Source organism: Dermacentor silvarum, chromosome 2 (genome assembly GCF_013339745.2).
Source record: "Dermacentor silvarum isolate Dsil-2018 chromosome 2, BIME_Dsil_1.4, whole genome shotgun sequence".
Lineage (NCBI taxonomy): Eukaryota > Metazoa > Arthropoda > Arachnida > Ixodida > Ixodidae > Dermacentor > Dermacentor silvarum.
The window spans coordinates 88,129,946-88,146,213 of NC_051155.1; the positions used below are offsets into that span (position 1 = coordinate 88,129,946).

At 49.4% G+C, this 16,268-nt stretch overlaps 1 protein-coding gene across 1 annotated transcript in view; it reads right to left on the minus strand.

Annotated features, from left to right (window-relative positions):
- LOC119440207 (uncharacterized) overlaps window positions 1–16,268 on the minus strand; it is a 78,034-nt gene that overhangs the window by 2,801 nt on the left and 58,965 nt on the right. Inside the window, exon 7 of the mRNA XM_049662810.1 lies at window positions 5,636–5,724. Coding sequence (XP_049518767.1) covers window positions 5,636–5,724 — 89 coding nt within the window. The remainder of the gene's footprint in view (window positions 1–5,635; window positions 5,725–16,268) is intronic.

Genomic DNA, 16,268 nt, shown 5'->3' on the forward strand with positions numbered 1-16,268 from the left:
CGACGCAGGCCGAAATCGATTCGTAACAACCGTTCTCTAGCACGTTGCAAAGTAATGGTCTCGGCCGGGACCACAGAAAAATTCGTATCATCCGAAATCTATTAGGCCGTGATCGTATCATCGAGCTTTTACTGTAATAGTTTCCCTTCGACTCGTTTTTTGCCCGGTCTCCTGGTCTTCCAGTGTGACTGTCGTGCTCTTTATGAGTCTCGACGGAGAAGATTCGCCGAAATGCTACCTCCATGCAACCTTTGGCACTATTTCGGCGCTTCACTAGGCAGACTTTTCCGCAAATCTTTCTTGCCTTCTTGCGTACCTGCTCTAGCACTCGGTAGTTATAGAGTTATAGTAGAATAATAGGAAACATGACAAAACCAAGTGGGTACGTACTTAAAAACTAAAGAATTAGTATACTAAGAGGAAATGTTGGCCAAAAAAAGCGGCAACCGCAAAGGCGCCGCCATCTAGCTAACACTTGTTCTTGTGGCGCTAACACTATTTAAAATATTATAGAAGAAGCATTTACACGTGTCCATAACACAGAAACGAGAGTCACGGCGGACCGGTGCGCCCGAACGCTGAGAAGTGTTCCCTCGCTTGTCGCACACCCAGTGGCACGTACTCAGTGGCCAAAGTTGGCGAGAAGGTAATTGAAGAACGGCACATATACATGGTGCATTCGTGGCGCATCCTGCTGAAACATCGGGTTGCTGGCTTTGAGGAAACCGTGCGACGCGGGTTCGATTCCGCCCAGCATCGGATAAATTTAGAGGATCTTTTTGCCGTTCTATAGCGGCACATTCCCAGTGACACACACCTATTTACCCAAGTTGGAGTCAAAGACGTTAATTACAGAGCCGCACACACCTACTCGCACTTACCTAGTGAGCCAAGTTAACAAGAGGTTCATTAAAAAATTGCCCCCACCTCCCCGAAGGGAATCGTGAGGAAATGCGAATGAATTTCTTGCGCCGAGAGTACACGGCGTAGTAATTTTAATGGCGTAAATTAACGCCGCTGTATCGCGCCATCAACGTTCGCTTCGACTGGAGCCGGCTCGATTACTTTGACGGTGACGAGACTGCTGAACGTAAACGAGAAGGAGAAGAAGAAGAACGTAAAGAGGATGATGACGATGATGAGATCGAAACGATCCCCCAAGACTTTGACGGGTCTGGCACCGCTCGTCAGACATTCGCCTTCACCGACTTCTGCCATCGCCTTGAGAGGCGCCCAGCCAGCGAACGGTCGAGAGTGAGGCGCGCGCTTCACTCCATTTATATATACGTGCGAGCGAGCGAAGGGGAGAGTGGGGCGCAGGGAGGAGAGAGAGCGAACGGCGAGAGAAGGAGCGGCGAAGCACTGCACCCGAAGCCCCTATATATAAAAAGTAGCGACACTCTCCTCCTCCGCCTTCCCTCCTCCTTGTTTCTCCTCTCTTTCGCGCTTCTTTTTCGACCGTTGCGTCGCCTACACCGCTTGAAACACGTGCACTTCTTTATCTTTCGCTGTTGATCAGATTCGACGATCGCCGACTGTGTTCGTCGCTATCGTCGTGCTCCTCGCCAGTCGGTAGACGCTTCTCGGGCGAAAATGGCGATGGAGCGTGATTGTAAACAAACGCAGCCAGCGCCCGGGGGCTCGACGGTCCAGGCCAATACCGTAGTAGTAAGTGGTTCTTGAGGAAAGGGAAAGGTTGACGCTATCTTCTGCAGCCCTTGAGGGAGCATGGCTCAGCGCCAATGCGGCGTTGGTCTCGGACAGGGTGTGCGAGGAGGCGGCGGCATTCTTCAAAGCGTGACGCTACTTTTTATATATATGGGCTTTAACTGTACCTACCCTCTCCTACACTCTCTCCACACAAGCGGGAGCTCCACCGAGTTCACGCGATGCGAGCGCCCTCACACGGCAGAGCGCGCTCCTCCTCTCCACTCACTCTACGCTACTCCGCCCGCAGCACCTGCTCCGGTTGTTAGGGGCGAGGCCCGCAGCTGCTGCTATGGGAGAGGGAGTGAGAGCGGAGAGATAACACCTGCCGGCGCGCGGACACCGACAGACGCCTGACATGCCCCGACTAATAGCGTCCTCGATCACCCGCACCGGTGCGCACCGGGGCGCCTTGGTGCGCACTTTCATCCTCGATCAACCGCACCGGTGCGCACCGACCATCCTCGATCACCGGAAGCGCACCTTGTTGGGGCGGTTTTCGTTGCCCCGTCTCGCACCAAGAAAATCGGCGGTGCGCCGGGGTGCAATCCCAGCAAGCACTGCGGGACGCGCGCGCACCGCCGACTGCGGAACCGCGCACGACCTGGCCCGATAGCTGCGGTTGCACGTAGTTGACGGAGTTAACTAGTCGAGATGTCGGCAATGAGAAAGGAAGCGCTGCTAGTGCCGCAATCGATGAGCTTTTTTCAAGTTCTTCTGACAGCGAAGACGACATGCTGATCGACCTCGTCTAAAAACAATGTTGCGAAGAGCGGCTGAAAGTGGACAGGTTCGTTGAACGGGTCGTCAGGCACCTCGGCGACACCGGAGTAAGGATATTATTTGGCTCCCCATCTTTGTGCTACTAGAACTTTCTGGGAGCGGGCCGCGGAAGCGCACCGCGCTGTGTTGCTGACAATACGCTCGACTCACCGCGCATGCGTTGCTAAAAACGAATACTTACTCGCCTTAAAATCGTTCATTTCATCCACCGACATCGCCACATTATGTCTCTTGCCATTAATTATAAAATCCATTGGTGTGTGCTTGTAACCAGGTATGTCGGAGCCAAGGAGAATACATTATTTTATGTATCCTCATTGGTCAGAGCACGCAGTTTGACAAGGTTCGAGTGCTTGCCGCGTATGCTCTGCACCTGCAAACAATAAAACGTGGGCGCGCGCGTTTTGCGCACGTTTTGCGCGCCAGGGGCAAAGTGGCGCTGCAAGCAAGCATCTACACGGGGTGCAGTTTTGTCCTCGATGTTGACCCTCCGCGGTGCGCCACCACCGCGGTGCACAGCGCACCATTCTGGTTTCGGGGCAACCCCGGGGCAAGGTGATCGAGGATGCTATAAGAAATGCATTCGCATTTAAAACCAGCACAGACCGAGGTACACATACACCGTGATCCAAGACGTCGTCATAGTTTCACGCCACGTTTCGCTGACAGCTCGCTTTGCCGAGATAAGCTGATCGCAACGTGTTTTTCGGGCGCGCGCGAGACCGCAGCCACGAGCGAAACGTGGCGAAACGGACTAGACAAGTGAGCGCACTCTCGCCGCTGGTCAGACACAAGCGAAAGACAAGTCGACCAGTTAAATCGAGCTGCACCCCAGCTATCGTCAGCCGCCGCAAACATACCGAGATAACGGCGCAGAACACGTCGCAGCGCTGGCGTCAGTCCAAGCCGGTCCAGGCCACGCTGCGGAGCGTTCGTGTTAAGCGCGCCGGACGGCAGTACATGGACATTTAACCCCAGGGAAGTACCTGATGTAGCCTAAGACTGCGAACAGATTAAGGGCCCATTCACACTTGTGACTAGACGATGTCCCGCGACCGATTGCGACTGGCGACCAGAAAGCTACTCAAGGCGAACGATGTTCACACTAGAGCACTGCACGGGCCGATTTTTGCGGCCAGGGCCCGGGCCCGGCCCGGGCCCGTTTTTACATTGGGCGGCCCGCCCGAGCCCGATCAAAACTTTTATGGCAAGACCCGGGCCCGGCCCGGGCCCGGAAATAATCTACGTTACCCGCCCGGCCCGGCCCGCCACCCCTTTACCTTAAGCCCGAGCCCGGCTCGAAACCGGCCCGAACCCGGCCCGAGACCGAAAAATACATGTTTTTCAGAGTTGAGAAGCCCGAGAATAACTCGCAGAAAGCCCGAGCCCGGCCCGGGCCCGCGTCAAAAAGCACACACCGTGTCCGAGCCCGGCCCGAGCCCGTGAAAAAACTGCTCTACCCGGCCCGGCCCGGCCCACGGGCCGGGCCGGGCCCGGGCAAGCCCGAGCCCGTGCAGTGCTCTAGTTCACACTCACAAATGCGACCGACGAGCCGCTAAACCGAAATGTCTCGCGAAATGCCGTTCACGTCTGCTTGCAATGTAATCGCCGCGTAAAATAAGCGTCAGCGTATACGGACCTCCTGTTCCTTCGCATCTGATTGGTTCAGCTGTTCTGCGACTGCGGACGCGCGACTGAAAAATCGAGCAGTGAGCGACTGAGCCGAAACGGTCGCATTTCGAGAAAAGCGACCATTTGCGACTACTTGCGACTGGTCGCTTTGCGACTAACTTGGTCGCGCGACCTCGTCTAGTCGTAAGTGTGAATGGGCCCTAAAAGAGTGGCCCGTAATTATCCCGAATATTCATTCCAAGAACATAGGCTCAAAAATTTTCCCGCAAACATGACGTACCCGTAGCTTTCTGAGCACCACAAGAACTGACTGATTTTGGTAGTAAGGTTAGTAGCAAAAGAAAATGCGGAGAAGGTAAGCGATGCATGGTCGATCATGCACGGACGTTTGTTGGGTATAAAGTTGAAGTCATACATGGAATACCACAGTAATGCGGGAAGCAGTATATCGGAAAGACGTCCAGCTACATTAACGCAAGACGTAAGGAGAACAGAAGCAATTATAATTATGTAACCCACCTCGGAAACAAAGCTACACACTGTGACCGATGCTCATGCGCGCCGGAATTTCCCAAAACAAAAATCACAGAGTGCATGAAAGACGGCAAGGAAAGAATGGTTTATGGATCGCCTTTCATGGCTTCACTGCGTGCAGATGATGATGGTGATGATGATGATGCTTTATTGACATGCCGTTTGAAGCAGGGCGCTGAGAAACAGTCACCTATCCTGCTTGAGCTAATGAGTTATTCTATTCAACGGCCGCGCTGGAACGCTGGTCCTTTTGGCTATACATGCTTATCCGTTCTAGCATTTTGCCTACACCTCCCAAATCCTTTCTCTCTTCCTGAAAACTTGTATATCCATCTTCTACAGATACCTATACTACCTGAACGAATCCGGTCCTATCAATCTCTTGCTCACTGTTTTCCACGAATATAAACGTATCTGGAAGGTGGTTATTCCAACCTGTTTGTTGGGCGGAGAAAAGACGATGTTCACTCCATAGAGCTTCGCAACGTTTTTCGAACTACGTGACAGCTTCTGTGCGTAGAAAATAACTGCGCCTGCGATCACTTTCTCTCTATCCCGTCGGTCGTTCTTTCATCGTTGGGGACGTCAACCTTTTTTCGCCGATGGTGATGTTTGTTTCTTTGGTATGTCCTGATACTATCGTTGTTTTTCTATACGAATGGCATCAGTGCTTCACAAGCGCGTTTATCTTTATTAGATGTGCTGCATTGGAGGTTTGGTCATAAGAAGAGCCGACTATCCCAAAACCTTAGCTGAAAAAATCACAATAAACAAGAAAGGTAGCAAAAAACAGAAAACACTGCCAAAACACTGCCAAAACAAGTTCGTGGATCTCGGAAAAAATAATTGCAAAAAGAAAAATCCCCGCAACGGTTTATATGTAGTTTGACCAACAGGAAAAATATAGGGGATATCATTTTAATCAGTGGAGCTTGTGCTAACTTTGCCCACGCGGAAAGAAACAGTATACAGGGCTTACCTTGTAATGCCGACAATTGTCGTGTGAACGCCAGGAAACTTGGTCAAACTGTGCTGCAGGCCCAGTCTCTCTATGCTGTAACCGGCCTCCTAGAAAAAAAAAGCGAGTTATTCAGTTTACGAGGATGGTGGAGGGCTATGCCTTTGCGATATGGTTGGTGCTGTTGGTCGCGTGGGAGCGACGGCAGTAGTAAAGTGCCAAGGTGATGGCGTTGCCTTAGGTGTGATTGCAGGCGTTCACTGGACCCACGCTCTGCAGTACCCTGCCTTCAATACTCAGTATGATGATCCGTGACTTCAAGTTGCTTGGTCAAGTACAAGTTATATGTATGAATAGTGCGCAGGAAAACAAGAACACAGCTTCCGATTCAATAGCTTGCAACTTCTACAGCTACTTATGTCGCTGTCCGCGAAGTCGACTCTATACATGAGTCCTGTGCTGTCATTTGGTGCAGCGCCTCCTCTGTTTTTTTTTCCAATGCCAGTGCAATCGCTCGCTCCGCAATGGAAGCCGTTGGTGCGCCTTAGTTCAGTGAGTTGCCGCGATATGACGCTACCCAGAGGGTATGACTTAATTCCCTTGATAATTTGAAAGTTCCGACATTTTTTGAACTCTGTCGCCACGCCGAAGACCCTCGCACGCCCTCCTCTTCGGCCTCTCGAATCGGCACTTTCCTGAGCGATATGATTGGCCCCTCGGGCCGTCGCCAGAGAAACGCGCGCAAAATGACGCTTTGCTTGTGTTTTAATTTTTCGTCGGCGCCATTAGCAGGCCGCCTCATTCTGTCGCGAGTCAACCTCCGTCGGAGTACGAGGGGGCACGCTCTGGCTCTTTAAGTTCTGCTTTTTATGTGGTTTTTGTTATGCCCGGGTGCACACAGCAAGTGCGGAGGCAAGAGTATTGGGATGCGTGCCGCGGTATCCGGAGTAGAGCACATGCACAGGTTTGGGCTTACCCGAAAGCCCGGGTCCGGCCCCTGGGCCGGGCCGGGTAGAACAGTTTATCACGGGCTCAGGCCGGGCTCGGGCACGGCCTGTGCTTTTTGACCCGGGCCCGGGCCGGGCTCGGGCTTTCTGGTGGTGTGCATGTAACGTGCAGCGAGTTCTCGGGCGTCTCAACTCTTAAACATTATTTTTCGGTCTCGGGCCGGTTTCGAGTCGGGCTCGGGCAGGGCTCGGGCCTAAGGTAAAGGGGTGGCGGGCCGGGCCAGGCCCGGGTCTCGCCATAAATGTTTTGATCGGGCTCGGGCGGGCAGCTCAACGTAAAAACGGGCCCGGGCCGGGCCAGGGCTGAAAACATCGGCCCGTGCAGTGCTCTAATCCGGAGTACGGTCGAATATTCGAATCCTTCCTATTGGTGCTGATGCGTATGGTTGTAAGGCAGCGCGTGTCCCCAGCCAGGGTTCCACAAGTTTCTTCTACAACTGCGTTTTGCCTAACACCTATTATTTCCCTATATATACCTTCCTATATTTTCCCGTATGTTTCTCGTGCAAAGCTCCAGGAGGCACCTCAAATAAAAATTGTGAGTCGTGAGTCGCAAAATTGTGCAGTTGTGAGTCGTCGTTTTATTGCGGTTGTGTAATTGATGCTCCAGACCGGTACTCCGGTATTGAAATTTGTTTTGGCAGCGCTGGATATTTTCTACCAATACCAGAGCAAACAGGCAAAATGTCAAAACCTTGCAGCTCCCTCTCGGCCGGTGCTGTACGCCTTTTCAGCTCCTACTAGCAGTTTTACGGATGAATTGCAAGAGAAATGGCACCTGGGTTGAATCAGTAAGACAATAGTTTGGAAGAATAAACCGAATAAATCCGCAAACAAGGACCAGAACATAGCTAAACGGATCTTTACACATTTTCTAACATAGCTATATGAATCTGTTTATACCGATGATCGCCTTCGCTCCACCTTAGCGACACCACAACGCTAGCGCGCTCTTCTGATATCTAGCGTCATGTGAGGATTGAGTTGGAGAAATGCCTTTTCACGCGAGCCTTGACTCGCTACAGGTAATCTGCAAACAAGGGGAGGGAAATGAGGCTCTCGTTATGACATTCACTTGAAGGAAACTATCAGTCAGCGAAACCAAGGCAAGCATAGGGGAGTGTTTCTATTTTTTAAAAGCTGTGGTGACAAATACTTCGAAATTGATTGTGTAATCGTTCATGAAAGAAATAATTGATTAGAAAGTAGATGAAAAAAAATCGCCGCATATCCACGAAGTGAATCATGATGAGTGGGGCGAAGCACTGGGGAATGTTGTACCTTAAAATCACCCGTGACATTGCCCCACTCGCGCATGTAAATGCGTGACAACGCGGTGTACAGTATATATAATGTGTTTTATTGCTCATAACGCATATATCGTGTTTAGTTCCGGGTTGCGTTTTGATTTCATTATTAATGCTTTATGATTGGTGAAATGCAGAGCCAGCGGTTCTTCTAGCGGATACATCCTAGAGTTTGCAAAGACGAGGCCTATGCACGTTCCCCTCGTGGGCGTGGGTTGCTTGTAGTCGTAAGAGATGCACCGTAAGAGAGCAGCTTGTTGTCGGCGTTGCCGCCGCTTCCCTTACTCTCGCCTCCGGGGTAGCTTGCTGTCGGCGTTGCCGGTGAGCCGCCGCTTCCCGCGGCCTCAAATCTGATCCCGCTTGGCGTTTTGCTGCTTTGCCGATGCTTCCTGCGCCTAGCCGCCGGAGTAGCTTGCTGTCTTGAGTAGACGCTGGATCCGCAGCATGCCGCGCCTTACGTTCGTTCATGGCAGAAAGAGATTGTGTGGTCTGGAACGCGCCATACACAGCAGCGCCATCTTGTTTATAGACGTTGAGCCGCTGCATGCAACGTTTCATCCATGACAGAGGGATGGCGTGGCAGTCGATGTGAGCACGGACGACGGCACGCCATAGCACACAGCAGCCGCCATCTCGTGTATAAACAGATGGCGTGGCAGTCGATGTGAGCACGGACGACGGCACGCCATACACAGCAGCGCCATCTCGTGTATAGGGCTAGTGCGCTGGTGTTTCCAGCTGAGCTGGTTGCGCCACCTGCCGTAGGCGGCGGTAAAGTTAGGTTGGCTGTTAGTTGTTCCCAGGCGCGCAGTCAGGTTAGAGCAGCATGGCAGCTCGCCAATAGGACGCGAAAAAGTCGCGAAAGTCCGGCACTTCTCCGTACCGCTGCGTGTATGGCTGCCATAATAGCTATAGGAACACTGTTGGAAAAGAACTGGCTGTAAAATTCTACCGGTTCTGGAAATCGTACGAAACTGAAAGAAGACAACGTTGGATCACGGCTGTGCGGCGCGCAAGATAAACAACGCCTCGGACTTCATCCATGAACTATCTAACTTTAATGTGCTTATTTTTGCCTTTTGTACTCATGTATGAACAATTAATTTCTCTTTTCCAGCCCGAATGGCGAGCACTGGCGGCCGGTGCGGAATCAGACGCACCTTTGCAGTGTCCACTTTGTTGGGAACGAAAAGAGCTCGATAGCTCAGCACCATCGTACGAGCCGACATTATTTCCCTCGTGCTACAAAAAAAAAAGGTGATGGCGTGTTGCCTAAGACTAAGCTCTAGAGGTACCAAAGGTGAGCGTCAGCACAGCTTGGAGCAAACTACTTTTTTTTCAATTCTTAGGAGTCAATACCAACGTGGCTAAAATAAGGAAGTCAAGACGTATGAAGCGCGGCCGTTAGTGAGAGGGTACAGAGTTTCACAGTAGCTTGTTTCCTTTTTTTTTCTTCTTGAAGGCTTCTTGGCATCAAGGTTTGGCCGAGTGGCCAGAGTCCTGGGGACTGAACCAGTTTCGAGAGATCTCGTGCAGCAGCGCCATCGCTGCTTCTTGAGTCGTTATGTAATATTCATCTCGTTAACTTACAGGTGGAGACAAGTTAACGAACTAGATCCTGCATTACATATGGGCAGTCAGGACCCTCCGTTGCCGTTTCCGTAATAATGTTTAGTTACGAGGCCGTCGTTATGCAAGCACAATGACGAAAAAAAGACAGCGATATCGGAACGCCCGGCACATTTTTCATCTCGTTGTATGCGTGGCCGTAGGCGACTGAGTAGCCTTATCAATATATATATATATATATATATATATATATATATATATATATATATGCATACTTTCAATTCCGCCGGCAACTTCTTTCGTCCACAAAACCGGATAACCCTTTCGTAAATTGAAGTGAAAGTACAGAATTTAATGTATTAAACAGTTGCACGCATGATAATTTACCCATATTTCGTACTTGTTGGTTCCAAATGTTCTTGCTGTTCCGTTTGATTTACCTTGGGGCATTTATTTTTGCAGTAACGAAGGGGTGCATCACGTTCGTGCAGAAATGGAATGCAGCAGTTCTAATAGCTTCATGTTTGTCTTGCATTTGCTTGTGGAACCAGCAGCGTGATAACTTCTGGTGTATAAATGAGCACACAAAGGCTCTCATTTGTAATCCTAATAATACTTAAGCTGTTGACACGCATTGTAGTTAGGCAGGTAGCAATATTCATTTAATCAACATGTTGCTTAAGCACCCTAGAACAAAGTGTACAGTTCCATGTGTTCTGCACTCTAAAACCATTACAATATATATGTCACACCTTCTTGCATTTCATATTGCAAAATTCTGCTTTTTCAATTTGTGATGCAATAAAAATTTCTGTTCCAGACATGCAGTAAAGAGGATGGCACCAGTGTAAAGCAACACACTCCATACACCAAAGACAAGCTACTTCCTGCTACAACAAGGCCATTGCTTGGACTTTGGCTGTTACTACAAGGTAAACGACAGCCTGTTCAGATATAAATATGCTTGATATATACTGTATTGGCTCACTAGTCTTGATACATGTCATTTGTTTGTAGCAGATGATATGAATGTCTTTCCACATTTACGGTTCAGCATAATTGGTTCAAGCATAAAAGAAAGCACTACATGAGTTTGGCTAATCTGTGCTGTATCTCATGTGTTACTGTTCTGCCCCAACAGAATCTGCACCAAGCACACCATGGTCCTCATCACAGGAGCCCCCATCTACCCTGACAGGAAGGGGCTGGAGCCGAAATTACAAGGATTTTACAGCACAAGCAAAGAAGCAGATGCAGCGTATTTGGATGAGATATCAAGTCTACGGAGGACTGTCAAAACTGAAAAGAGCCTCAGCCATCATTCCACCAGCACGGATATTAGCCGAGTCATCCAGGTACCTCAACAAAGACTTTCTAGAAATTCTTCATGTTGAGATGCACCTGCAACCATTGAACAAGCACGGACGACGCTGGCCAAAAGAGTTCCATCAGTTTGCCCTTCCTTAATCAGCTTCCTGGTCGTGTGAAATTACATTTGTGCCGAGTATACATTTTTTTCTATAAATGCAAGCTTTTTCATTCCGCACTCTTGCTAGGGATAATTCTTCTTCCTCATCCAAACATGAAAGTTAACCGATTCTGCGCTCATACTTAATACCATTCACTGTCTAGTAGCATACAATATCTGTAGCAATATTTCTTAGTGTATGCTGCCATGTGCAATTCCTCTCGAGAAATAGCCGATGCAGCATCGGCATGCGTCTTGCATTAACCGTTGCACCGTGTGCTATGTGGCATTTGGCTTTTCTTAATGTTTCTGGCCTTCAGTGCTTGCAGAGCCGAGTGGCTTCTTTCATGAACACAAGCTTTCTGATTGCCATATTTAATTCCTAGTCTCATTCTGCATTGCTCTTCTTGCTCAATTGCCTGGGTGTAGCCCTGCTGGTCTAGCCTTGCCTGGGTGTAGCTTTGCCTTGTTCGATAACTTTCAGTGTACCTTGTGCTACACTGAAGTGATTGATTACAGAGTCTGGTTTCGCTGCTGTCCCACTTGGTCGTGGTCGCCGTGTTACGTTTCTCGGATGTGGGGACCTGGTAAGTTGCATTGGGAAGCAGTCTCTCGAGGTAAGCACCTGCTCCTGCAGTCCGCACAGCAACATAGGCTCCCAATTTACACGCATCGTGATTGGTGCTCCCCGTTGTGTCCTTTCCTACTGTAGCCATGTGCAAATTTTGCTTGTGGCCTTCGTCCGGTGCAATTTGGCATGAACATAGACCAGCATACGTGCTTACATGATCTGAGGTGTATGAAGTTGATAGCCACCTAGGTGGAATGGCCCGCAAAAGTGGCTGCCGAAGGTGATGCCCACGAAACCGTCTTGTCCATACTTAGACAAATTGGGGCACCAAGTGTGAACCATACATTAGCGGCCCTCCAAAGAAAAGAAACGTGCAGGCTGGAAAGGAGTTCATGCTAAAATGCTGGGTAGTCCATGTTGCTGTGTTGACTGGGGCAGTACATGCCTGCGTCACCTGATTGCTTCGCAATGCAAGTTGCTAATATTCAATGGTGACTGTCGGTGCAAATAGGTGGGACATGCCGCCCAATCTGCGCTGCTTGTTGTCGCTCATTACCAGACCACCATGTGTGTTGGAGGCAAGCACTATGCCTGTAGTCGGACAGCTGAATGTGCCGTAATCGACCCATGTACGTGAATGCTCACTGTTGCCATATGGATCTTCACCAATGTATAATGTATTGTGTGGACCTTATGCGGTCATTGATTGCAGTCTCATTTCCCTCTTATCTGACTTGGTTATGGTTGCCGTGTTACGTTGCTCGGACGTGGCGGCCTGGTCAGCTGCATTGGGAAGCAGTCTCTCGTGGTAAGCATTCGCTCCTGCAGTCCGCACAATGACATAGACTCCAAATTTACATGCTTCGTGATTGGTGCTCCCCGTTCTGTCCTTTGCTGCTACAGCCATGGGCAAATTATGCATGTGGCCTTCCTCGGCCACGATTTGGCGTGACCATCATTTATAAGAGTATAGATGTAGGCCAGTTGGTGATTCATGATTTGGGAAGTTACCGCAAATAACACACGAGACAAAGAAAGAGACAACACGAAGTGGTACTGACAACTGTTTATTTAATGAAGCGAACGCCAAGCTTATATAGATCAAACACACGTGTGCACACATAAAGCAACGAGAAAACCAATAATAACACAGAGCGACCTTCAAGAGGCGTGCGATACAAATGCTAAGATACACGCTGATAGACTAGTGAGGCACTTAACACGTGTGTACACGTGGAAAGAAAGAAATGTTCTCTCTGAGTAACAGCAGATTATCGGCAGAAAAAATGGCCAGCTGAAAAGAGAGGTTGTAGAGGCAATAGCCATGCGACACTTTAAGGATGGTGATTGCGTTAGTTTTCAGTCAGTTGCTGTTACCCAGAAGGAACTTTTTTATTTTTCTATGTGATACACACGTGTTAGGTGCCTCGGCAGTCTACAAGTGTTTATCTTAGCAATTGTATTGCAACCCTGTTGAAAGTCGCTCTGTGTTTTTATTGGATTTCTCGTTGCTTTTCGGGTGCACACGTGTGTCTGATCTATATAAGTTCGGCGTTCGTTTCTTTAAATAAACAGTTGTCAGTACGGCTTCGTGTTATCTCTTTCTTCGTCTCGTGTGTTTTTTGCGGAAATCCTAGACCAGCATACATGCTTACATGGTCTGATGTGTGTGAAGTTGAAAGGCCCGCAAAAAGGCTGCCGAAGGTGATGCCCACGAAACGGACCATGTCCATATTGAAAGATAGAGGGGCACCAAGTGTGACCTACACATTCACGGCCCCCGAAATAACAAAAAAGAAACGCGCAGGTTCGAACGGAGGCAACTTTAAATTTCCGGGTAGTCCATGTCGCTGTGTTGGCTGCGGCAGCAGATGCCTGCGTCACCCGATTGCTTCGCAATGCAAGTTGCTCATCTTCAACGGCCGACTGCCGGTGCAAACAGGTGGGACACTGTCCAATCTGCTTGCACTGCTGGTCGTCGCTCGTTACCAGACCGCCATGTGCGACGACGAAAGTGAGCCACGAGCTCGCGTTAATGATTCCAGCGTATCTCGACATGGAATTTTTATTTCTGCTCTTGTACGAGAAGGTGCACAGCTTGTCTTCTGCCAATAAAGTCGCACGTTCCGTTTACTCACTTGTGGCGTGTTTTTATGGGCGTCAGTAGAGGCTCTTTGGTCTCCTGGCAATTAGAACGCGAAAACTACACGGAAGCCAAGGCAATGAGGCGTGCCGCAACGCCAACCGGGCGAGCGGGGCACGTACCAGCGTACGCGACCGGTAAAAAGCGGCCATATTGAATTTTGCTAAAACAAAAAAACAAAAAAAAACTACATTTCCGCTTCTTTAGGGAGCCTACATGCAAGCGCTGTTTTAAAACAGCGCTTGCGTGTAGGTTTCCTACGCTTCTTGTTTGAGCAGCGCCATCTGTCTTATTCCTACGTAAGTTCCATGCGCTGCCGCTTCTTATTTTCGTACCACTATGGAAGGTACAGTTTCCCTTCTCTAAAGTTGGTTCTTTATTGTATGGCTACACCCTAAGGAGCTTCGCCCCTAAAACAACCATGCGCCGCCGGTGGGATCTGACCCACGACCTCCGAATTTCGCGTCCGGTGCACTACCAACTGAGCTACACCAACGGCTATCCAATCTTCAACTTTTCTGGGTATTTATGTCTAGTGTAAGCTAATCTCGAGACTGTTGACCAGTGCCACCCTCCTCTATAGCGGCGGACGTAGTACGTACTCTATTACTGTGGGTGTCACGTGGACCATGATATAAATTTCTAATAAATTATTTCTTTCATAAATGATTACACGATCAATTTCGAAGTATTTGACACCACAACTTAAAAAAAGGGTACAAACACTCTCCTATGCTTGCCTTGGTTTCGCCGACTGCTGCTTTCCATCACAGGTGATCTAATTTATGTATATATATGCACTGAAATATATTCTGAAAAATATTTTTTAGGCTGATGACCTCGGTAATTTAGAAAATGGCACGAATTATTTCCGTCCAGTTATCAATCACAAAATGACTACGTTCTTTATCGCCAGGCTTTACAGCGCTAAATATTGATTTGACAAGGGTATCGAAGGCCTCCTAAAGTGCCACCGACGGACTAGACTAGATACTTCATCCAGAGAACGTAATATTTCCATAACCTAATCTAATTATCCGTTGACGTCAGTAATCATCCCGAGATTTCAAGTCAAACCCTTGGGCAGGCCACTTCTCCAAATGGTCGGTAAAATTGTTTATCTCTCGAGATCATGCAAAAATGTTATTGTTTTTCAAGCAGCTGTGATTTTTCTATTCAACAAGTAATAAAGCAGCTGCATGGAAATCGCTCCGAAGCACTAAGAAACTATCCTCCCTCTAAAACCACTCGGGAGCAGCTTCACAAACAGCATTTCTGCGGAAATCCTGCACTACAGTCAGTGGGTGGAAAAATATTGAGGAATGTACAAATATACTACGTAAATATTCTACCATTAAAACTGTGCACTATTAAGAAGACCGGTATTAAAATGCCAAAGCCTATGTGGGCTATAATACTACGCCGTTATTGTTCATGCCGCAAGGCGGTATTGCGCAAACCAGAAGATGATTGAGAAGGCTCATGGTAGTCAATCATGACCCACCACTTTCTCGCATTGTGGTTTATAGTAGAAAGCAAAAAAAAAAAAAAAAAACTAAGCCCTTCACTGGGGTGGAGATGGGAGACCGGGGAAGCTGTACTGTGGTGGGAATTATGTATTACCAATTATGACTATTAAGATGTGATGGTGTAATTGGTTATTTGAACCGTTAAAGAATGAGAAATATATATGATCGGGTGGTTTTCGTTTATTTAGTGACCACAGGGGCCATGGCCTTATGGTCGCTACGGTACACTGCCATAGGGTGTACGGCAAAGGTTGGCACGTTCTTCATAAACACGTCACCAACGCCGCGCGTGTTCGGTGCGAACTCGATAACAATTATGCGCGTTGTTTGTGTGACCGCACACAACCGCTGTCAAAACGCAGGCATGAGCAAGCGCGCCAGCGGCAGAGGGCGAAGGTTCATGCGATCTATCGCTTTAACGGAAACGGAGCGGCGAAAGCACAGCGCATACAAAGGTAGGAGCCGTGTTGCAGATCGCTTTCAAGATAAGGTGCGCGCGACCGCCCGGCGCCGCGCAAATTATACGTTGCTCGCAGAGCAGAAGCCGCAACCCCTCCCTCCCGCGCTGCCTTCACGCTGTCCTCCTTTCGCGTGGGTGATTGAGTCACCAGTTCCCCGTCGCTCGTTGCGTTGTTCCTCGGAACGAACGGCACGCGGCCGGGCCATCGCGAGTCGTAAGTAAAACTGATAAGAGCGCTAGTGCGATGCCTACGTGACGGAACGGCTAAACGCCGCTAGATCGACACTGTTAGGGGAGAGGCGGGCGAGAGCCCAGAGAGAGTCTGTGGCACAGGCGGTAGAGGCCGGCAGGGCTGCGCGCATGCGCCGCAGTGGGAGAGCGGGCACGCACACGCACAGTCTAGGGTGCCTCGATCACACCGTGGCCTCGATGCCCTCCTCGCCCACCGCTCCTCTTCCACTGGGAAGTCGAGTTTGCTCTCCGCCTTGCGTTCGCTCCTCGCGAAAGCGCACGTCCCTCGCCATCGCATGCTTTCACTCGCACATACAGCATACAGGCAATGAGAGTTTTTATTGCGATAGCAATTATATGGACACTTCT